This window comes from Varanus komodoensis, unplaced genomic scaffold, assembly GCF_004798865.1.
Source record: "Varanus komodoensis strain SLA01 unplaced genomic scaffold, ASM479886v1 scaffold53, whole genome shotgun sequence".
Taxonomy (NCBI): Eukaryota; Metazoa; Chordata; class Lepidosauria; order Squamata; family Varanidae; genus Varanus; species Varanus komodoensis.
The window spans coordinates 418,359-442,265 of NW_025336126.1; the positions used below are offsets into that span (position 1 = coordinate 418,359).

Consider the following 23,907-nt stretch of genomic DNA (forward strand, 5'->3'; position numbering starts at 1 on the left):
GGAATATAATGGGATGTATGCTCAAAGACCTGATCAGGCAATGTTTTCTTCAGGCTTATTTTTTCTTAACATAACACTGAACCAGATGTGGAAGAAGTAACTCTATTTGTAGAGGAAATATTTAATAATTTATCTACAATATCTAGGCAGATTTCAAGCTGGGAAAAAGCAAAGAGCTAGGACAGATAAAAGAATAAAAACAATACATTAAAAACAAGGTAATTTGAAGGCCCAAAATACCACAGGTGATTCAGGAGCAGGGACCAAAATAACCTCTGAACCCAAACTAAGTTTTCAGCCTTTATGATCCCAGGGAAAAACCTTCTGACAGCATGGGTGGGAAAAACCCAGAACTTATTTTTGACTGCAGCCTGGTTCAAATCCCAGTTCTTTAGTAAGCCTGCAGTTGTGCTTCTGAACTGAGTGAGGAAATGGGACCTGTAGATCAAGGAAGCACCTTCTGCCTCAGATTTCAGCTGCGTTTGCAGTTGCTGCAGGCTCAGAACCATCCCTCCCATACAGAGATGGCAACCCTAACAGTGACTCCTTAAGTAATTATACTGCTCACACTCACAAAAATCAAGATGCACTCTCCACACTGCACACCACGCAAAACAATGGGCAATGGGTTTGTTTAATGTGAATTTTATTATATAATGTACAGCAGTGAGAAGTTAAAAAGTTGGCATAGAAATCCGGTGGCAGAAGGAAGAGCTCACATTCCTCAGACTCCTGACCTAACATGTGATCTAATAAAAGCCTCAGTTTGGGTTTACACAGTTAAAAAAGAGAGAGAGTTCCTGGTAATTCAAAACTGCAAGCTCAGGCATATTTTTCTCCCGTAATTCCCCAGTTTAAAGGACAAAATGACTGCTTCATTTGCAATCCGGGAAATTTTTCCATCACAACATGCAAGTGGGGAGGGCGGATGCAGCGTCCTTCTTTCAGCACCAGCCAGTCACCTCCCGAAAGCCCCAACCAGAAGGAGACCCCACCCCACCCCTACCACAAATTGCCCCTGTCCTCCCCTCTGGGGAAGAGGCACATCCCAAACCCCACAGCAAACCTCTTACAATCCTTCAGACTGAAGCAAAGATGGATGTGTGTGAGCTCACCCTAAAGCAACCTTCCCCAGCCTGATGCCGTCCTCGTAGCTTGGTTGACAACTTCCAGCATTCCTGATGTTGGCCATGCCATATGGGACTAGTGGAAGTCCAAGTCCAAGACATCAAGGGGGCACCAAGTTGACAAAGGCTGACCCAACGTTTTGCCAAAAAGGGATAGACCAAGGGGATACTATTGCCCCTCCCTTTTCAAAACAGAACCATTGTGACTTCTAGATCAAGATCATTAGTGTTTTAATGCAGGCCTGGAGTGCCCTGTGCCCTCCCCAGGCATGTATATTGTGGCAAGAATACAAAAAGATTCCAAATAACCTGGAGGCAAAAGGGCTTTCCTCACACCCCTCTCCCTGCTGAATGGCTTTATGGCTTAGAGGGGCTGTGTGAAGAGGAAATGCCCATCCCTCCCTCCTGGGCAGCAACTGTGGAGAGAGACTTGAGGGAGCAAAGGTGAGGTGAGGCATCTTTCATGCCCTGCCTCCTGCCTAGACGACTGACCGCCAGCTGGTCTTGTGGATGTGGCTTAAGGCACTGCCTCCTGTCTGAAGTGCTGGCATTGTGTGAGTGTGGCTTAAAACTGGCATGTGATGGGGTGGGGGGTTAGTGATAGGCTGCTCATGCTGTGACAGGCTCCTGAGCAGAGCGGGAGGAGCAGATGCACCCTGCTCCTCACCTCGCTTGTTCTGCGTGTGGCTCTTACCTAGAGGCGTGGTTTTTGGCATCAGTGTGGTGGCTCCAGCGATGGGGGCGGAGCTCATAAGGCACAGCCCCCTCCCACAAGGGGCAGTGGGCCCGGCTTGGTCGGAGGCGGGACCCAGAGCCCCCCCTCTTCCCATGCTGGCAATCGGCGCGGCTTGGCCACGGCAAGGCCAAGGCCAGGGCGCCCCTCGTCACCCAAAGAGCTTGATGAAGCAAGGGTGGCAGTACGGCTTGTCGTTCTGCTCCTTGAAGGTGCCCTTGTTGAGCTGCTTGAGGCAGAAGGCACAGACGAAGTGCTCCGGGTGGAACTTGCGCGCCATGGCGGTGATGCAGCGGCCGGTGATGGGCTTCTCGCAGCCCGAGCAGAGCGAGCCACGCTGCTTGTGATAGTGGATCTCGCAGAACGGGCGGCCGCCATGTTCAAAGAAACTGCCGTTCACAAACGGCGTATAGCATTCCTGCAGGTAGAAGGAAGGAGAGGGAAATGAGGGCTGGCAGGGAATGAAGCTCTGGAACAGCTGGGCAAGCACCCCCAGCGCACAAGACAGGGTTCGTAATGTAAATGCTGGGAAGGACCATTCCCATGGGAGACGTCTCAGGAGGCAAAACTGGACTCGGGACCACCTGCATTTGTCCTCAGCTTTCTACCTATTGTCCCAGAACATACTGTTATCTAGCCTTCCCCAGTCTGGAGCTCTCCAGATACATTAGAGTACAACTCTCCCTAGCTAGCAGTATCCTCAGCCACTGGTTAGGCTGTTTGAGGATGCTAGGAGTTGTAGTCCAAAACATCTAGATGGCGCAGCCTGTAAACTGCGTAGTATCCAATTTCCAGGATCTCTGATCTCATCACCTTTGTTAAAAAAATCAAGTATTAAGTTGGCTAACCAACCATCTGGCTAGTGATTTTCGTTATAAAATGAAATACTTTCATATTTTGGGTAGAAGACCAACCGTTGATTTGTTGAACAATTCAAGGGTGGCTCCAGCTGGAACTTGGGCAGTATTAATTTTTGGACTTGTCAAAAAACCCTAGAAATGACCCCATCCCTGCTTCCTCTTTTCTTATGTATTCAAAGGTATTTTTGGTTTGTTTGACACTATGTTCCTTAATATCTGTTTCACTTGCCTTCTGATCAGATTATGTTTATTACAAGAAACCCTGCTTCATTTAGTTCTCCTTACACAAGCAGAGTTTCACTTTCACACAACCTTGATTCTGATCGTAAACCCAGCAAGAACCTCCTGGATTGGATGGCACCTTTTTAAATCTACAGCATGCATTCTAGCTGGCCTTTCTTTATTGTGGTTTTGAATAACTTCCAATTCTGAAATATAACAAATCCCTGTAGAAATATAAATTCCTTTTACTTATTTTTAAAATATTTATTATTTGGCAACGTAGTGTCACCATGGTAGATTTTCTTGCCAACTTTCATTTACTTAGATTTTAGTTGCTTTTCCCAGTTGTGTGAATAGTAAGCCTGGACGTGGCTCACTATTAAATCCCTTTCATGATCAATAGTTATTTCTTATATCTAAAAGTTGGTTCTCTTTGTCACAACCCAAATATGCCTTTACCTGATCAAGATGAGCATAGATGAGGCCATGCAAGGTGCCAACCCTACCCCCTTTTCATAGCCTCATTGTGGGTGGTGAAACTGTATGGCCATTTAGTCAATTTCTGAGGCAGACAGGAGAAAATTTAGACTTCTCCTGATTCAAGGCCTTCCCAGAAGTTGCATTTTTAAATTCTTTTTTCATTTTCCGCTTTATTCTGCTCCAAATCCAAGTGGAAGTGGCACTCCTGTTGTCAGTGTGGCACATGCCATTTTTCTGTATAGCACTTCCACTGAAATAACTTGACCGCAACAGGACACAGGAAGGGTGTCTTTGTCTCCAATTTTATAAATAATAATCCTCTAATTCAACAACTATTAAAGGACAACCTTAAATTAAGGCATCCTCTGTTTCAGGTGGAGGGCTTTCTATGTGCCTTAAGCTACCAGCCCTCCCTGATGTTTTTTTACACTACCACCATCACCAAAATTCAGTGCTGTAACAACAGAAGAAAAAGTGGCACATTGTTAAAAGTTGCTCTTCTGCCATCACTGCCATGCCACTAAATTTGAGAAAATGCAGTAGTGCGGGAAGTAAGGTGTGGCCACTGATGATGTGGAGGGGAGGGCAAAAAAGTGCACCCTTGCTTTATTTGAAGGGCTGTCCAGTGCAAGTTTGGTTCAGAGATAAAGAACAGTGAGAGCTAGCACCTTGAAGTTGCCCATCAAGACTGAGCACTGACTGAGGAGCAGGCAGACAGATTACTACCAATTATTGTCTTCCCCAATAGGGTAGCATATGGCCATTTAAATTATAGTAGCTATTAGTAGGTTTACACTTGCAAAATTAACCTATGCAGATATGTGACTTCTTGGCAACAAGTAAGTGGACAGCCTAAATAGGATCATTCCAAGGGGACATTGGGTGTGGAAGTGGAAGCCAGCTGCTGCTGCTAATTGCCAGTTGCAGGGTGGCAAAACTGCAATTAAATTAAGAAACAGGATGTGGGGAGGAAGACAGAGTCTATCGAGGCCCTTCCCAATCAGTAGATTTTCACAGGAAGCTTCAGCACTCTCTACTGCAACCATTTTCTCTCTGGCAGCCTCCCATGACACCCTGCTGGTGCTCACACTCACCCTGCAAACGAAGCATTCCGGGTGCCACAGGGCATTGAGGGCTGAGATGTAGTTCTCCAGGATGGCCTGGTTGCATCCCTGGCAGCGGGTCGAGAAGAGCTCGTAGAAGTCCTGGCGGCAGTACTGCTTCCCGTCCTTCTCATGAAAGCCTGCAGGGGGAGACAAGGAAGTAACGACCGCAGACTGAATGGGCACGCTTACTACTGGTGCTCATAATAGAGCCCTCATCCAGATCTGCCGCTGAGCACACTTGTCTCAGTGCCAGGGCCCTTGAGACAGACCACAGGGTGGCGGGGCCTAACCCTAACCCTTTTCAGAAGTTAGTTCAGAGGATCCAAACTTGAAGGGCTCTTTTTAAATTTTAACTTCTCAGGCCAAATCTACACGGCTTACCCTGTTCTTTTCACCACTGCTGTGATCTCAAACCACAACAGCATGTCCATGAACTCCGGTCTTTCTCCTCAGATGGGTTTAATATCAGCTTGGATCAAAGACTTTCCTGACAGGCAACCACACAACACTTGTTTGGTTAAGAATTTCAGCAGCCACCAGGCCACAGAAGCGCTGTGTAAAGTGTCTAAAAGATAAAGCATGGCTTTCAGGCCTGCTAAGGGTCTGTTAAACTGGCTAGGCCTTGAAATTTTGCAGGGACAGCAGGGTTCACTGAAACAGACATTGTCATTCCTGTGCCTGTGCAGCCATAATATTATATGTGAGAAAGAATAAGAGAAGTATGTACTATTTCAGCTTTCCAAAGAGTTCAGAGCAGCTTACATGGTTCTACCAAAGTGAGCAGAAGCTTTTTTTTTTTTTTTTTCACTTCTACTCCCAGTATTTTTGACCTCTCATTATGCTGGCAGAAACATCTAGGACTTGAATCACCAAACATCTGGAAATCTACCTTCTGCTCACCCCACCCCTATAGCTTTAAACAACCCTGTGAGTTAAGTTAGGTTAAGAACCAGTTAAAGCCTAACATCACCCACTGAATTTCATGGCTACACAGTGATTTGAACCCAGGCCTCCCTACTTCTCGTATGACACACTAACCAAGGGGTGCACAATGTTTTTCAGCCTGAGATCTGCATTCACTTGGGCATAACATTCAGAGCCTACCTAGCAGTGAGGGATGAGACAAAATACAAAAGTGAAGATGCCCAAAACAACATTCTGGGTTGCACCTTCTCTCATCATTTCTCCCTCTCCCGCTCTCCCCCTCACCCTGCCAGCATCTAGCAATTAATCTTAAGGGGAAAAAACGCTCTCATTTAGGGAGAAATTTTTAAAAAGCCTAATTGCTGTAGTGGCAGGAACTCTTCAGCAACTACAGTTTTCTGCCATTCTCCTCACAAAATCCTGCAGCTGTTAGCCTAAGGGGGAAGGGCCCTTGACATAAAGGGGGCCTTTTTCCCTAAAGCTAATTCCCAAGGGGAGAGGAGTGAATGCATGGGTTCCCCCATCACTGCTGTAGCACGGCACCTTATCAACTTTCACAGCTAACGTTTTGGTACTTAGTAGTCCTAACCATGCAAACTCTTGGTGGGCTCATAATTCTTGGGCCCATAAACCCAAGAAAAACTAATCTGCCCATGCACGGAACTGTTTGCTTGCTCTCCTCCCCTGCCTGCTCCACCACACAATTCCAGCAGTCATCCGCCTTCAGCACTCACCTTCCTCCCCAAAGGGCCGCCCACACTTGACACAGCAGAAGTGCTCCGGGTGCCAGTTCTTATCCAGCGCTGTCACCATTTTCTGAATGAGTCAGATGAGTACACAGGGGGAAGGAAAAAGACAAGGTCTGAGAGGAAGTAGCTTTTTGTTGACAGTGCCCCACAGACTCCTGTTGCTTGTTGCTAGTCGCGAAGTCGTGTCCAACCCATCGCGATCCCATGGACAACATTCCTCCAGGCCTTCCTGTCCTCCACCATCCCCCGGAGTCCACCTAAGCTCACGCCAACTGGTTCAGTGACTCCATCCAGCCACCTCATCCAGTGATTCCATCATTCTCTGCCATCCCCTTCTTTTGCCATCAAAACAGACTCATGCAGTTGCACATTTCCCAGTAGTTCTCTGTGTTGGGTTTTGTGGTCCTTTTCTGCTTCCCAGCAGTTCTCTGTGTTCCTGGGTTCTGTGGGCTGGACTGCAGTGCGTTCTCTGCTTTAGCATGTATATACTGTGCCACCAAGTGCATCAGCAATACACGGACACCCTGTTGCTCACCATGCCATTATGGCATCGCTTGGTGGAGGGCAACCTTTGAAATGCAGGCAGTCCTCATGGCATTCCCACATGCCCCAGAAAAGTCCAAAAAGGCAGGCAGATGCGTATCCGCCAGTGTGAAAATGCCTGGGTGTCAACATGCAACTTCCAAAGTTCAGCAATGCACAGAAAATTTCCCATTTATTAGGACCACCTGACAGTCCTAGAGTAGTTTGCTGGCAAAAAATAGTGCAGTGATTGGGATGCCGGGCTCTGGCTGGTGTGAAATGAGATGGTTCGAGAAAGGGAAAGAGACACATGCAACACATTCCCAAACAGTATAAATCAACCAGCTCAAGATTTACTGGGCGTTTCTTTGGCCAGCAGCAGGGGAAAAACATTTTATCTTAAAGTCAGCAAACCAATTCTAGCAGGTTTCATCTCAATCAGTAATCGATCTTTTGTAAAGCTCAGGGGCTCTAATCCCTATTCAGGATGAAGCTACCCCAGAATGTTTTGCATTACAACAGAGAACAAAATACTGCTGAGGAAATGTTACCCCCAATGAGCTGCTACAGGGTTTTGCAGCCAAGCCCAGAGGGAACAGGAAAACCAGTGCTGATAGGAGGTGGGAGTGGCAGATGACATCAGCTTCTCTGCTCGTTAAGACATCTGGGAACTTTGCCTCTGCCTCTGCTACACCACTGACTACATTTGACTTCATTTTGAAATGTGGTGAGCTATTTTGAGTGATCACGCACGCTCATGCCCTTGTGGGAAAAGCAACAAATTCCACACAAAATGGTTGCCTTGTTCAACTAGTTGAAGATCATCTTGGGCCACAGGAAGCATCAGCAAACATGGAGGGCAACTCACATCCAGGATGGGTTCGTTGCAGAGTCCACAACGGGGGGAGAAGAGCTGGAAGTAATCCCTCTCACAGTAAGGGGTGCCATCTTTCTCAAAGAAGTTACTGCCTCCCATCTCCTTCTGGCAGTGGGTACAGACAAAATGCTCTGGATGCCAAGTGCTTCCCAGTGCTGTGACCACCTGGACGAAGGAAGGAAGGAAGGAAGGAAGGAAGGAAGGAAGGAAGGAAGGAAGCAGGAAAGGAGAGATACACTTGTCTCAAGTCTCAAGGCTACAACCTCTTTCTCCTCTTATCCGATAGCACCTTTCGGCCTCCTAGGATTTTGGCCAGCAACTTCCATGATCCCTCATCACTGGGCATGCTGGCTATTGCTGATGGGAGCTCCAGGCCAAGGCATCCGGGGGACCACAAGCTGCTCACTTCTGTCCCGCAGACTCCTGCCATACCTGCTTTTGGCTGCTGTCCACCCAGATGCCAGCCCTTCTCCAACAAACAGTGCTCACCTGCCCTGCTATTGGCTTCTGGCAGGAAGCACACAGACCCTTGGCCGTGGTGGAGATCCCCTGGCGGCTGAGGTCCGACTCCAGCAGCACCAGCATGCTGTCCAGATTCCCACTCGGCTGGGCTGGCGACATCTGTGGGGGTGCGGCAGGGGGGCTGGGGCAGACCGACGAGACTACTGGCTGCTGTGCGGAGGACACACAGGCAGGAGCAGGTGGCGGTGATACCGTGCTGGTGGAGGCACCGGGAAGCTGGAAAATCCGGGAGCAAGAGTCAGAGATGAAGAAATGCCTACAGATAAGCCTTTTTATTTCGTACCTTGCCTGTCGTTTTGCCAGTGCCAATCCATCCATCCTATCTGTTTCTTTCTAGAATGGAGTAGCCAGCCTTGATCACAAATAGCAGCAATGAGCAGCCAGGGAACCAGAGGCCCATGCACAGCTAATTCTTGGATTTTCCAAGACTGCAGAATAGCCAACTCTGCACTAGTAGCAAATTGCTACTAGTAGCATCCCCAAACCTGCAGGGACTGAACCAGTTTCCTCCTTTCCTTGGCCCAAAGCAGCAAGATCTGTCTGTTCTGTGACATGTAAGGAGCATCTGGGTGCATTTAAATGAGCTTTTTAGGTGAAGTCAAGTCAGAAATTTTTAAATAGTCTCTTAAGGAACAGGGTGAAAATCACCCAGTTTAAGAAAATTGATGGCTAGCCACAGGTGAGAGACACTCCTGGCTATTTTTTTCTTGAGTTTTACTTAGCTTCAGGTCAGACCATGAAGTGACATCTCCATTCAGGAGCATTCCATTCTGACCGGACAGATGCAAAGCAATGCAAAGTTTGTTTAATTTGTGGTCCAAAAAAGCCAAATCCAAATTGTGAAGGGTGTTTTGCACCAAAACCTGCTGATCTGTCAGCTGTACTGAACAAACAAATGTTTTGCATAATTCTGCTTCTGCTGTTTATTTAGGCATATAATGGCTGTGTTCACACAACCCAACAAGCAAACCTGGGTTCATAATTTTTTTACCATGATCTACCTGACAGTCAGTCAAATGGTTTCTACTTTATTGTGGTTTTCATCCTCCTGCTCAGAACTCCTATTGTTGGCATGTATCCCACCAGCCACTGCACCAGAAATTCAATCCCAAGATGCATCACTCCCTTCCTATGTTGCCTGCCTCTTCCTCATTGGTTCACACATAGAGACTAGATGGCTGGAGCACATCCTACAGTTGCCACTCTTTCCAGAGCACTCTATGGCAGTTGCAAACCAGGACCATGGAAACCACTATCCTGGGTTCAGACAACACAACAAGCAATGGTGGTACAGAGAAGCCATAGAACGAATAGTTGTTTCTTACCATGGTTTCTAAAGACCAATCTTTCCATGATGAAATACCATGACAGTTCTGACAGCACAACAGACCATCCATGGTAAACAAACAATTCCCCCCGCCCCCCATGGCTTGTAGGGCTCTCTGTGAACCCAGCCAATGTCTATGTGGCCTTTCATAGACTTGGGGTGGCTTGAAATGGTAGAGGGTGGGGAGAGAGACCAAGGCAGGTCACAGAATTGCTCCCTGTAGAATCCTGTTCAAGCCCGCGCATACGCATACGCACACTATCCAATACCCCACAGTGGCTTCTACAATTTCATCAATCTGTTGCCTATCTCTATAGGCAAAAGAACTAGGAACTTTAAAAAATGAAGAGTGGTTTTGCAGGATGCAGTTTCTGCAGCCAGTTTCTGCACATGCACTTACCACAATCATAGCCCACTGCCACTGCCCTCCCCCACTGCCACTTCCCTCAGTCCTGGCGGGACCCGAGTTCCCACTCACATTGCTCTGGACCCGGAAATCTGACAGAGACGCCATGAGTTTGTCGAGCTCCAGGGTGGCTGATGTGGCAGATGGCTTCGCAGGTGGAGGAGCTGCTGACCTGGGAGTAAGATCACATTGTGAGGCTGGAGCCGGGGAGGACCCAGGCAATGTGGTTCTCCCCATGGGAAACCAATCCTGGAAATGTCATTAGATGCCTGATTGTAGCAACAGCTCCTCTGATCCAGCTTTTGAAGATGAGGGCTGAGTTCAGCCCTCTAAGGTCAAGCCAAGTGAAAGGGAAAAGGAGAAAGAAGGCAAGTTCCAGACAACATGCCAATCGGTGAGTCAGTAACAGCAGCATGAAGATTCCCTGCCTGGACCCAAATGCAGCTAATTCTGGGACAAGTTTCTTGTCCAATCATAATCACCCTCACTATCATCCACCTACCGTGATAAAGAACCACCCTCTACAGAATCTTCCAGCCTGTCTTTGCCCTTGTCCCCAGCAGGGCTTTTGCTGGATGGAAACTGGGACATTATTTCATCTATAAGAGAAAATAAAGGAGGAGAGAAAAGTAAACGTTTTAAATAAATATAAATTTAAATAAATGTATATTTATAATTGTTAACCTGTTTTACTTAGTGGGTTTATATTTTAACATTGGATGCTGGGCAACTGTTATTCTTATTTCTATTTTTAGGATTAATTGGCTGTAAACCGTCCCGAGACATCTACGTATGGGACGGTATTGAAAAGTTTTAAATAAATAAATATAGTTATAGAAATCCTTTTTTTGGCACTTGTCATTTCAGTTCCTTGCCACTGGAAGGCAGCACTGCCACACTGCTGAGAACAAGAAGGGCCCACATCACCCAATTCAGTCATGGAACATGGGAAGCCACAAAACCATGGTAGGGGTTCCCCCCTGAGAATGTGCAGAGTGGCTTAGCACTGAGGAAACACAAGGAGGGCAAGGCAAAAAGACCTCTTGAGTTAGAATACCTCACCCCCTCTGCTCTTACAGCAAGGAAGAGTCTAGTTTCCCCTTAGCACATGCAAGGGAAAAAGGTGTGAGCAAAGAGGTAGGTGGAGGAATAGGGCAAGAAATCCTGCAGCCCAATTTTTCCCTTTACAATTTTTAAAGGCAGAGACCACTGATTTCATTTGGGACTTGGCAACCTTGTGCAAGTCTGAAGATGCAACTTCCAAGATAGCTTGAGCTAAGAATGTCTAATTTTGGAAACTATGCATCAGTGAGGGAAGAAAAGAGGCTGTGACCACCTGCTCCATTGCAGGACAAAGCGATGCCACGTGGAAGCAGGCAGCCCATGCGGCAAATCCTGCTGCTTAGAGGGTGGCAAATCCCATAGAGAGCTCTCCCGAAAAATACCAACAGCCCAGAACTGTTTTCTATAAATGGAGCGCCTGCCCCAAGAAAGGTCAACCCTACTGTTAGATAATTGATTTGGGTCATCCTGAAAGGGCAACAAATGGCTATTCAGTGTATCATTGTGCTGCCGGGATGGGAAAGATGCTCATGAGATTTTCTGCCTCAGGTGCCAAAAGCACTGGCTTGAGTTCTGGGGTGGAACTCCCTTTGCTGCTCAGTCCCAGGCAACAAAATGCCTTATGGCAGCCTAGAGCAATGGTACCAACAGTCTGGCAAGCAGACAAGCCTCACTGCAGCAAGGCGGGCAGGGCAGGGGACATGCCAAGCCTAAGGCGGGCTGGAATGAACACCAAGCAAGGAACACCACCCTATCGGCTCAGAACAGGGGTGAAGGGCATACAGCTCTCCATTGCGAGTTGCAGTCTGACCTCAACTGGAGAACAATACATCCCCCATCCCTATCCTAGAATGTGGCAGCTGGTCATTTAAAATAGCCTTTCCCAACCTGGTGCCCCCAGATCTCTTGTGTCCCTTCCATTATGCCTGTATACAGCTCCAGCTGAGAGGCCCCTCCTTTCTGCCACCAACTCTCCCTGCTGAGGCTATCAGAGGGATACGAAGCAGCAACCCCTTCCACAGCAGTCACAAAGAATTTACTTTTTTCCTCTTCCCTCCCAGTACTCTTTCCTTTAGTGCCATGCTTTTTAGACTGTAAGCCCATGAGCAAGGAGTGCCATATTTTGTCTCTAAGTCATCCTGGGTACTTTTTGGGGGTAAAGGTGGGATTAAAAACACTTCAAATAAATAAATAAGGCAAATGTTAACTGTGTGTTGCACAACCGAGGCAATCTATGTGGCCGCCTCAGAGGGCCGGTGAAGCCCAGGGGCTACAGTGTCCTAGCCATGCCATTGCCCCCCTCCATCCTCCCCATCCCCATACCTGTGATGTTGAACTGGGTTGCATTAAGTTCCTGCAGGAGCCGGTCCAGTTCGCAGAGCCCAGCCCCCAGCACCCCGCTGGAAGAGGAGAAGGGTGGGGGGGCACCTTCTTTCGGCTTGGGCGAGCGTGGCTTGCAGACCGTGCTAGCGGAGGCAAGCGAGAGAGAGGCCGTGAGCGCACAAGCAGGATGTGGGGCTGCTGTTCCAACCCAGGAGCAGTGCTGAAGAAGGGAGAGCTCAGCGCTCACGCCGCCCCCGGAGGAGATGGATGCAGCATCCGTCCACTCCAGGGAAGACGGGAAGGGAGCAGAGAGGGGAGGCAGTGGGGTGACGGCTATTTATAGGATCCCTCCGCTTAATGGAAACCCTGGAATGAGGCCAGCAGAGCTGGGCAGAGCTCCCAGGAAGGCCAAACCGTCCGTAATCTTCTCTCCTTCCCCGCCCGGCTTCTTTCCATGCCTCTTGTATCCATGTCTCTTTCCATTCCTCTTGAGGCCAGCCTAGAACCTCAAATTTGCTGAGGCCCTTGAGGGCTACTTCCTCTGGGATGCCCAAGTGAAAGACTCCACCTTTCTCCTAATTATTATTATTATTTTTGTATAAGAAAGAGGATGTCTGGCTGCTTCCCCTTCCCCGATCAAAGAGCTCCGCTGGCAGAAAAAGCAGCAATGTTTTCTCGCAAGGAAAGAATTAAAGGCGTCAGCGTTTCTGCCCCATTAGGAAAGTGGACAACCTCATTCCTGGGGCCACTGGCCCAAGACGTTTAGCTGCCAGAGGCCAAAGTCAAGGCGAGCCCTTGAAGCCACTCGCAGAAACTGACTTGGCTGGCAGGCAGACCCAGATTTATATGCCACCTATAACTGCCAAAGGCCTTCCTAGGTGGCGGGGAGGGCAGGGGGGCGGGGAGGCCACTGGGCACACCTCTGCTCTCAATTCCCTTGCTTCCCACTCCCCGGGGCAGCTGCTTCAGTCTTCTTAAGGGCAAAGCCAGTCCAGCCCAGGGCCTTCTGGTCTCAGGGTCCTACAGCTCCTACAGCTACAGTACCTCTGTCCCTGAACTCAAAAACCGACCAACTAAACCAACCTCCTCAGTTTAGGCCTCAGGCCCTCCTGGTACTATTCACTATCTCCCCAACCCACAGGATTGGTTTCCCTCAATATCCCCTTTGTGTTCAAAGGTCCGGTTTCTCCTAAATGTCAGCAATCGCTAATGTAAAGGATGAAATGGTCCCCTATACACACCAAAGAGACCCTCAGGTGTACAACCTGCCCCACATACATAGCGATGCCAGGAAAGGCCCCATTATTTACCTGTACAGGTGTTCCTTGTCACTGCCACCCTGCAGGGCAGCTGCTGGGAGTGGATCAGTAGGCATGGCTGTGGTCCCAGCCTGAGAGAGAAAGAGGGCAGGGGCATCACAAAACCAAGAGAAGGCTCTGCATCTCTCTGTGTCAAAGAGATCAACACTATCCGGAGCAGGAACTGGGTTCCTAGTGACCCTCCAGGTACTGTGGTCTACAACTAGAGAGGCTGATGGGAGTCAGAGGCTAAAACATCTGGAGAGACTCAAGTCGCCCACTTCTGGCCTGGAACTGTATGGATCCAAAAAATACGTAAAGCAGGTGGCCTGGAGATGGAGGGTGGTGCTGGAAGCAGCTGCAAATGGAGCTCGCTCTCTCTGCAGGAGGCACTTATTCTGTTTTTGTCTCCTGCAAAGACCTAGCAGGTTTAAGCCTTGTCCTCAAGATGTGCAAAACGGGTGTGACCAGAGGGAGAATGGGACAAGGGTATATCCTGTGGGAAACGAAACCTGGCTCAAAGCTTTCAGTTCTCCTGGCTGCACAGGGAGCTGCGTCATTGGAGCAAGATGATCACCGTGGGTGGGCACTTGCTGCATTTTGTTTAGACAGAGTAGCTTCCCTCCTGAACCGAGCTCAGGGAAGACCCATTCGATCAGCTTCTGCCAGGGACCAGCTGTGCACAGAGCTGATCAGCTGAAAATTGATTAACATCACTAAAACAGGTACAGTGAGTTAAACCTTTTCCAGCTCAAGGGTCAAATTCAATGTTAGAGCAGCTTTTCTTTGGAAGGGTAGGTGAAGGATGCAGGGCCAAAAAATACCAAAAATATCAGCATACTTTAGCTTACAGCTCTTACTACCAGGAATTAGGCCTTAGGAGACACTGCACAAAAGCTGGAAAACCAGCAAGCTGACAGAGCTCAAGGGAAAGGGATTGGAGGTCTAGTCCAGGACCTCAGGCAGGCAAAATCTGGACCCACGCCAGAAGCTCTTTACCCTGACTTAACGCATCTCCTCTCTGGAGCAGTTTTTCACTGTTTCTTTTACATTAAATGTGCTTATTTTTCATTAAGTGAATCAACATACAGTACATATGGCACTGTAAAAAGACTTTTTAAAAAGATGGTCCATCTTTTCAGGCTCCCAGAGTGGCTTTTTGTACAAGAACTATTAGAAACTGTGTTTATCCTTCACACGTTACCATTCCGGTGCAGCTCATTTGGGAGTCAAAGGACTAGAGGGGAATTAATTCTACTCTGCTGAAATTTTGGCTGCCAGCATTCAGTGGAACAAGCTTCTATTTCTTGTTGAATAGAGGGAAATCAAGAGATTCGACTTTTCCTCAGTGCATGAAAAAACTTTACCAGCTAATTTCTACCCATTGTGTGGCTATTTTATGGCAAAGACTCTCTGGAGTTTTTCTACATAAACCGTTGTATTGTGCACTTGTCATTCCCTAACTCATGGGTTTTACAGGTTAAGTGACACCATGAGGGAAATGGCAACATACAGCACAACAGCAACGCCATGCACATTTCCCCATAATTCCTTTCTCCCCCATTCTAACCCGTGATGCTCAGCCCTGTGGCTGAGGTGAGAACACCCCTCCCCACACTCACCCTGTTGTCCTCACCTGCTGCTGTCCTACCTGTTGCTGAGGGTTGTAAGGTGGAGGAGCTGGTTTGGGCTCTGTGGCCCGGTCCTGGGCCAGGGCACTGCTGGAGTCTGTGAGGAGAACTGGGCGCTTGGAGATATGGGAGGTTGTCGTCTCCAGATCAGCCAGGAGAGCATCTGGTTACAGAAAGAGAGGACATGGGCTGAGGATGGGGCAACGGTGGCAAAAGACGGCAGGTGGTCAGGGAGGTCCGACAATGAAAGAGGCATCAGGAGATAAATGGACCTGGAGGATATGAGGCACAGAACAGGTGAGGGAAAGAAGCCTGCCCGAATCCTGCTTTCTGTTTCCACTGTGGAGCAGAAAACACTGGGGTCCTTACTGCAGGCCATCACCCTGCCCTCCCGCTGGGAATTCAGGTCTGCTTTGCTCTTCCCGCTGGCCCGTTCAGGAACGGCACACAGGGTCTTGCTGCCCACCTGAAGCGCCTGCCACACAACGGCCGTATCCGCACACAAGAGGGATGCAAGATGCTGCCCTGCACTGAATGAGGCCATGGGGCCATCCAGCCCAGTAGTGCCGGCACTGAGTGGCAGAGGCTCGCCAGCATTTCCATCAGAGTGCTTTCCCAGCCCTACCTGGAGATGCCAGGGCTGAAGCAGGGACTGCTCGCAAACCAGATGCTCTACCAGCTGAGCTGTGGCCCCTTCCCTGGCTTAATAATTCCTGGTGTACTGATAAGCCAGGAATGCTGGTTTAATAAACCACAATATGAATGAGCCATTGGCTCATCCCTTTGAGCAAGTAAGTATAGAAAACAGACAGGGATAGCTAAGTTTGTTAGTGTGTTGTATGGGCACAACAACACATCATTCAAGTCAAGATGCATAAGACAAAAACCTTGGTTTAAAGGTAGTTTTGTTTAAGCACATCAAACCAGAAACCTGAGATTGGACATCCATCACTGAAAACTATCCCTGCCTACTCACAGCATGCTACTTATTCACATTGTGGCTTAATCAGCTAAAATTTTTGGCTTATCATTATGTGTGAATGTAGCCTATGAATCACAACCTCCTCCAGCAGCATTTGAGGTCATGACTTATTCTCCCCTTATCTCTTTTAACAATGCCGCACCACAACTAGTCATTTCTACACTAAGGATAGTGTAGAAATGACTCTACATTTCAGCTCTACATTTGACTCTATACTTCAGCTCTACATTTTCCCTGACCTCTATGAGGAATTTTTGAGACCAACATTTTTAGGGAATGAGTGATAGAATCTGTGGAAAGCAACACATTTCTGATTTTCTCCCTTCCTGCTATCAGTATCCAGTGGCTTAATGTGCTTTATTGTGTTTGGCTGCAGGGAAAGAGACAATAAGAAGTTGTAAGGCTGCTACCCCACCTGGCCTGCTGCCCCAGCTAAGCCTCTAGCCAAGCTAATACCTGGTTTTCCTTTCACCAGTTTGAAGAATAACCACCTGTTTCTACTGAAAAGAAAACATTTGTTTTTAAAATATTATTTTAATTGAAGGACAGGATGCACCCAATAGAGGCAACCTCATCATCTACTTCTGAAGTGGTGTCATGTCCTCCTTGAATACACTGAGGGAGAAAGACAGTCTTATAGCTACTCTCCTTGCCCACTCAAAAAAACCCTGGACAGATGTGCATGAGAGAGAGGGAATGCACAGCTCCTAAGTAATTGCATTAGAAGAGAAATAAAATAAACCAAGGCTGACAAAAGACATATGGCCCACAATATTCATGCCACCCTGTTCCTCCTAGCAATAAATATTTGTGCTCTGTTGGGGGTATACTGAATTTTTCCAAGCACAAATTAATCAGCAAATGAAATCTCCCTGCAAATGGGGAGATTGGGCTGTGGGGTGGCAAATTTGAAATAAATCTGCATTTATTTAAGAGATATTTCTTGGATGCCTTGCCCTGCAGGATCAAGGGTGACCAAGGCAGGACTCCCAGGCAGCCTTGCATCCAGACACTGACCAGGCCCAGATCTGCTTAGCTCCATCGTGTGGCGGCAGAATGACCGGGAAGAAGCACGTCACATCCTAACCCCACCGAAGTCAACGGGACTTACATGACTCATAGCTCATTATTCCATCAATTTCAATGGGACTGAAGTATGACTAACTTCCTCACTCCCTGGGCCTGGCCTCATGAGCTGGGATGTTCTTAGTTGTTACTGCACTAGTGTGTGCACAAGAAAGAACATGAAAGCTCAGAATGATGGTGCACTTTTACCATGAAGCAGATACTTGTGTGACAATTTTCCCATCACCCTTATTATCTCTAAATGTTGTTAAAGAAATGAGCAAATGAAGGGTTTCATTACAACCTTTTCCAGAAAGAAAGAAAGAAAGAAAGAAAGAAAGAAAGAGAGAGAGAGAGAGAGAGAGAGAGAGAGAGAATGAACGAATGAACCTGAGGTGTGATAAAGTCTAAAGTTGCTAGATCTCACAGGTTCAAACATTCTGCTTAAGCCTTCCCTGCTGAAAATCTCTAAATCCTGAGATTCTATTGCTTCTGAGCCAACATCAGTCAATTTTAGCCAATTAAGCAGTGCATCATTAAAATAAAGAACAGGGATCTATGAGGATCTGTTCCAAATAAGGGGATGGTGTAGGAAAGGAGGGTGGTCAGTGCTAATTGTGAAAAGGAGATAGAACGGGACATCACACAGGATGGGAAGAGAGACAAAGAGGAAGAGAAGTTGAGAAGAAGCAGGAAGCCTCGAATTGTTTTATGTGCTCTTGAGTAGATGCCACCCACTTCTGCCCTCCAACTCAGTCATGCTGATTTGGGTGTATTATTTAGTGGTAAGGCAGTTTTTTTCCTCGTGTTCAGAGCCTCTCATCTCACTTCACAGGCTTAAGAGCCTAACCATTTTAAAGAAGTTCTCGGACTACGAAGCCCAGGAATTCAGATCCTACATATTTTCTTGTCTTCTGCCTACCCCAGTCTTTGCCCGCAGAGACTGACTTAAACTTTCCATTGCAACTGCCGGAAAATTTGCTCAGCCTTCCGCACAATCACCCCTTTGTACAAACCCCCTTTTCCCACCCAGAGTGAGTTCCACAGAGGCCTTTTCAGTGGCCCAAACGCAATGGCCCATAAACATCAGCGGGCATCTGGACAACCTATGTGTTAATCATTCTCACTGCAGCCAGTTTATCCCAAGTTACCACAAGACAGATGATAAAAGAGAGGGAGGGAAATACCAAAATAATTCCCATGTGTTCCCAAAGCCAGGCTGCAGCCCTCCAATTAAAAAAAGTGTCTGTAGTGTCTGAGAGATCCTAGAACAGCCGAAACACTTTTAACCTGATTCTTTTAAGAATGACACAGGTAATGATCCATTTATTTATAAAACTCCTACCTGACTTTGTAGGCTTTCAAGATACATCGTGCTTTTTAAAGATGACCCTTCACAGTTCTACAGTACTTTTTGAGTGTTCAGAATGCTTTGTTAACTCAGGAATCCATACAACACCCCTGTGGGTCATACTTTTATCCCCTTGTTGAAAAAGGAGGAGAGGAGAGGGAAGCCCAAGGAAAAACAAATGGCTTAAAGTCATGGGCTTCCTACAAGAGGCATTTAGGGTGCACTTGTGATCCCTCATTCATGCAAGTTTGCAGGGATTTTTCATGACATCCTCATCCTCCAGAGTTCTCCAGCCATTTTCATAGTTTTCTTTTAGGGCCAGGAATGCTATTAAAATTCAAACAGCGACAAACTGGAACAAAAGTCCCCTGCCAAACTGCAAATCTCCTACACTGCAAGCTATACTTGGGCACCACCTAGTGCCTGGTATATAGAATACTGCATCTGGAAAGCTATAGAAATACAAACTTCAGAGGAGAACCCCCTCTGCTCATGAAAACAGAAAAAAAAAACACCTTAGAAAAGCAGCAGCTTAAACCCTTTGTGTAAAGAAGCCCCTCATTAGCTCATGGCTGAGGCAATATCCAAATCCACCTCAGATTTCTCTACTGGAACATCAATAACTAGGTGTCTCTGGAGAACCACAATGGGGGGGGGGCAGGCAGAGCAGAAGGGCAGTGAAGGGGCAGCTAGAACCCCTGGTGGTGAGAGAAATTACCCATCCTGGGGTCATCAGCAGCTGCTCCCTACTGTAATGTCCAGCCTCGGTTTTGAAAGAGACTGCAAGAGCAAAGCAACGCAGAGCAAATGTCAAAGGGCCTTATGAGAATCACATGCCGCAAGACTGGTAGCCCTGCAATAAACTGGCAATGTACAATTTTAGCCCAAGAGTCACCCCAAAATAGTACATCTGCAAAGACTGCAGGCATATGGAGGGCCATAAGAAATTGCAAAGAGGCTTGTATGTTCACCCACCCAGTCCCACACAGGGTATGTGAAGGCCTCCCAAATATCCGTGGCAACCCCATCCTATCTGTTCAATCAGTCCAGTCCATCTGATCCAACCTGAGAGCCATATCAAAGGCAAGTACTTCTGGGTTCAGTCTTTTGCACACACACTTTTGCACACACACACACTACAGAATAGATGTTACCGGGAGCAAGTCCTGTAGTAACAAAATATTATATGTTATTATGAGACTAGGGTATCTTCTTGCATCATCCCAAAAGAGGAAATGCATCACCCTAAAAGGTAACCAAAGATGCAGTTCTGCATCACAATTGCATGGCCTAACTTGCATGTGCATGGATGTAAGTTCAAAACTAATTCACCTGATTTAAATAGAAAAATTACACATCTGACCCTAGAGAGGAAGACTGTGACCAGGTACCCTGCTCGGTCTGCCAGCCAGGTGCTAACCATAGGTGGGCAACTTCAAAGCCCCACTGTCTTCCCTTTGGGGTTCCTCTTTGAACACCCCCCCCCCACACACACACACACACTGGAAAGCCTTTCTGATAGAGGGACTCCTTCACACAAAGAACTATCTTCTGATGATAGTTCAAATGGGGGAACAGCCTTTATAAAGTGGGACCCAGCCCAGGACATTTGGCATCATCAAAGAGTCTAATGAAGTAGACCAGACTGCTTTTTAATATGTAATTTTATGAAGGTTTTCTGTTTTGCAATAAAATTCACCCATTCAGAACCCCCCCCCCACACACACACACACTTTCCTGCCAGGTCTTTTAGCCTCCATTCCTCAAGAAATGGATTTCCATGGACCCATCTGTGCCTAGTAGATTACCAACACCACCTGTCTGACATTCAGTTTTGACCATTTAATCATAGTTGTAAGAGTTCCGTTCTGAACTATGGTTTCTGATCGGAACAACCAACAACACTCCTGCAAGAGGAACCCTTCAGAGATCAATTCTTCGCCTTCTCTGATCCTGCTGTGAAATAATCTTTTATTATTGTTGATCCTATTCCTGGTAGAGATCCAGTCTTTATCTATGGTTGATTTCTGCTCGATGGATCTCCCTTTTCAAGACCTCAGCCGGATATGCAAATACATCCATGTTTGTGCATATCTGGAGTAGGACAGTTTCCGGCCCCCACCCGTCATCAGAGAATTTCCCAGTGACAACATCTGGTCATCTGTTCTGCTACTGAGTGTATTGTATTGCCTCTTTGGATCCTTCATATCCTTCCTCTACCAAGGACTCACTGCAGCTGGATGGTCACACTTTTAACACACATGGACACACGGCCCTCCTAACCAAGTCAAGAAGCCTCCTTTAACGATCCCAGCTCTCGCCAGCAAAGTTCCCCAGTTAGGTTGCACATTCTCACAGCTGGATTATGCCTCCCCTCCCAAGGTCATCCCAGGCCAAAAAGAGGAGGGGAGTCTAGAGCAGAGGGCCTGGACAGCATAATTAGGATGAGGGGATCGTTAACCGTTATTCCAGCTGCCTGTGAAACATACAGACCTAGTAGAAGGAGAATCTGGTGGGGGTGGGGAAGAAAAAGTCTCCCCCCCCCCCCCCGCTCTCACTTCTGGCTGATGTCACAGGGTAGAAATGTGTCTAAGGCTGAGAAGGAAACCACAGAAGGAGAGACACAGGAATGTAACTTACAAGGAGGGAGGAAAAGAGACATGGAGACGGAGAGGGGAGAAGGAGGGAGAAAAGCGCGGTTGACACCCAGCCATATCTCCTCCTGGAGCACGGATGCTTTACCCCAGTGGCAGATAAAGTTGGCCAATTTAAAGGGGGCATGTGCAACAACGCAGCCCCACACTAATTGTTAATTCAGCCAGAGCAGGACCTGTTGGTGCTTAAGGCAGAAAGCACACACACACACACACACACAGTGGGGCACAACCGTCTTCTTGTGCAGCTCCCATTCATTTAGATTTGTATATTGCATGTTTACCCCTTAAAGAGGATTGGGGCTGCATCCCACACTCTTTCCTCTCCCCCTTTTTATCCCCACAACAAGCTTGTGAGGCAGGCTAGGCTGAGAGTCAATAACTGGCCAAGGTCACGTTCTGAGCCCAGCTTGGGAGAACTTTCCATTGAATTGCCTCGGTAAAATCTGGGATGTCTCGTCAGGATGTCTCCTCGTAACAGAACCATGGAGATCAGAAATTAAATCCCCCCTCCTCCACACACAAGCATGCATGAAAAAGACAAGGCTGCCCCGAGGGGTCCATCTAACCTTTCTCTGAGCGCACCCTAACACTAATATGCACACAGTCCAACAGAGAAACACGACAAGTTAATGGGGTATGATTGGTCCACGTTACACGAACTGCACAGGCCTTTGCAGACAACAAAACTCATGGCATCCCCCTTTGCACACCACACAACAGACGCAGGCCGGACATCTGTGTGCCCACCCTTTGAGGATGCCACTAATTTAGAGGCAGAACCGTTTGCACGCCACAACGCCAGAGGTGGCGTTCCCAAGGTTCATCTAAGGGAGGGAGGGAGGGTTGGAGGAAGAGGGAAGGGAGTGCCAGGACTCCTGGGTTTCTCTGAAAGGTGTGTGTTTTAGTAAGTCCCTTTCCCAGCTTTAGGAGGAAAGTGGAAGTTGACGGGATCTGTGCAACAGGCGTTCCTCAGGGCCAGAGCCCTAGCCTTAGCTCTGGCTTGGAGCAGAGGAGAGGGGTTTGGACCCCTTATCCCCAAACCTCTCTCTAGAGCCTTTTTCCCCCCAGAGCATTGAGGTGTCTGGGGAAACACCAACACGCCGGATATACGGGGGGGGGGGGCAGCAGTGTGGTCACGATCCCCCTGGGGAGAGCGGGAAGGACTGCAAAGCACCCTTGTTCCCCTCTGGCGACGTGCCACTGCTCAGCTATTCCGCAAAGCCACAAGCATACGCTGAGAAATACATTCCTTCTTTCTCCGGATGGGAAGGGCTAAGGAAATGCACCCTCTGCCCCCCCCCCCAGCACCCGCTCTGCTAGCTACAGGGAGAGGGTGGGGTGGGGTGGGGTGGTGGAGGGAGGGAGGGAGAGAACCTCAGGAAAAGACAGAGGATAGAAGAAGCTAGCCAAAAGCTAACCCAAGCCAAGGAGAAAGAGCAGCATGAGAACGTGTCAGAGACAGAACAAGAAGGAAGAAGGCAGGAAGAAATAGGAGCCAATTCACACATTAATTGTTCCTTAGGTGCAATAACTTGCATTAAAGTATAGAGCGGAAAATGTAACAGCTGAACGACAGATGTTGGGTGGGCAAGTAAACTTGAGCTTGCAAACACGTGTACTGCACATGATACACACACTTGCTTTTTGAGGAGCCAGGAACAGCTACCAGTGCCAATGCCTTGTCAGACCTGGCATTGCCCTTGCAAAAGGTCCACCAAAGGACGGGAATGTCGACCCAGGGTGGGAGGGCCGGAGGAATCGGGGGCTGAAGAAAGTGAATGCAAAAACCAAGAAGAGTGCATAAAACGTATGTCACGTTCAAGATTAGGCAGGGAACACGTGTTCCCACCGTGGCAGTAGTCTTTCAAAAAGAAACAAAATGAAAAACTGGACAAAAAGAGAGAAGAAAGGCAGGCTGGCGAGCACCAGATGGAAATAGGGTAAAATGAATGAGATACTTATTTCTGTTTTAAAAATGAGAGGGTAGCTCGTACTTGAGGGAAAAGAAGGAAGATTTGGTAAGGAACTGCCCAGGCAAACGTGAGCGAAAGACGGAGAAATTAGGTGTGGAACTGGTGCCAGAAAAAAAGGGCTGTCAGAGCGAGAAAGGGGAGAGCACGGAAGGTGGCGCGGGGAGGAGGAAAAAGGGAATGCCGAGGAGGACGAGGGAGGAGAAGGGCGATGGAGGCGGCGGCGGCGGCGGAGGCTGCAGCGGGGTCTTCCGGCGCGCTCGCGGGTTTCTTACCCAGATCGTCCATCCCGGGAGGGCGCGGACTGAGTCCTCGACTCCGGGGCCGGTGGCTGGCTGCTGGGCGGCCCCCGCCCCAGTGACGCGCCTTCCCGGAGCGCAGCCCCGCTCCGCCGCCTGCCGCGCCCGCCCGCCCGCCCGCCGCCCGCCCGCTCGCTGCTGCCGCCGCCGCCGCCACTGCGGGCGAGGTGACCATTTATGGCAAAGGGGGACTCGACCAGAGGCAGGAAGAGCGCAGCGCCTCGCTCCCCCATCCCGCCCGCTTGCCCCATCGCGCGCCGCGCCGGGGGGACCCCGCTGGAATCGCCCCGCCCCCCTCACGCCACCCCACCTCCTGGAGAAGTGGGGCACAGAGAGGCGGTGGCGACAGCAGCAGCGCCCAGAAATCCCTCTTGCGCGCCGTCCCTCTTCTTCCTCCCAGCCAGGACGCCGGGG

General features: G+C 48.4%; 1 protein-coding gene across 1 annotated transcript; it reads right to left on the reverse strand.

Annotated features, from left to right (window-relative positions):
* Positions 1–629: 629 nt before the first annotated feature.
* Positions 630–23,585, reverse strand: TGFB1I1 (transforming growth factor beta 1 induced transcript 1). Its single transcript, XM_044448001.1, has 11 exons — positions 23,470–23,585; positions 15,190–15,332; positions 13,551–13,630; positions 12,241–12,383; positions 10,358–10,454; positions 9,928–10,027; positions 8,090–8,338; positions 7,592–7,765; positions 6,187–6,268; positions 4,517–4,665; positions 630–2,278 (listed from the first exon to the last, which is right to left on the reverse strand). The coding sequence occupies exons 1-11, from the start codon at positions 23,480–23,482 to the stop codon at positions 2,012–2,014; spliced, it is 1,497 nt and encodes a 498-aa protein (XP_044303936.1). The 5' UTR covers positions 23,483–23,585; the 3' UTR covers positions 630–2,011.
* Between the last annotated feature and the right edge of the window lie 322 nt (positions 23,586–23,907).

Bases quoted from the DNA above. Each gene is read 5' to 3' on its own strand.
- TGFB1I1 (XM_044448001.1), bottom strand. The intron at 12,384-13,550 runs GTAAATAATGGG...TGCCTCCGCTAG, and splicing joins GACAAGGAACACCTGTACAG to CACGGTCTGCAAGCCACGCT. The intron at 10,455-12,240 runs GTATGGGGATGG...TTTCTCTTATAG, and splicing joins AACCCAGTTCAACATCACAG to ATGAAATAATGTCCCAGTTT.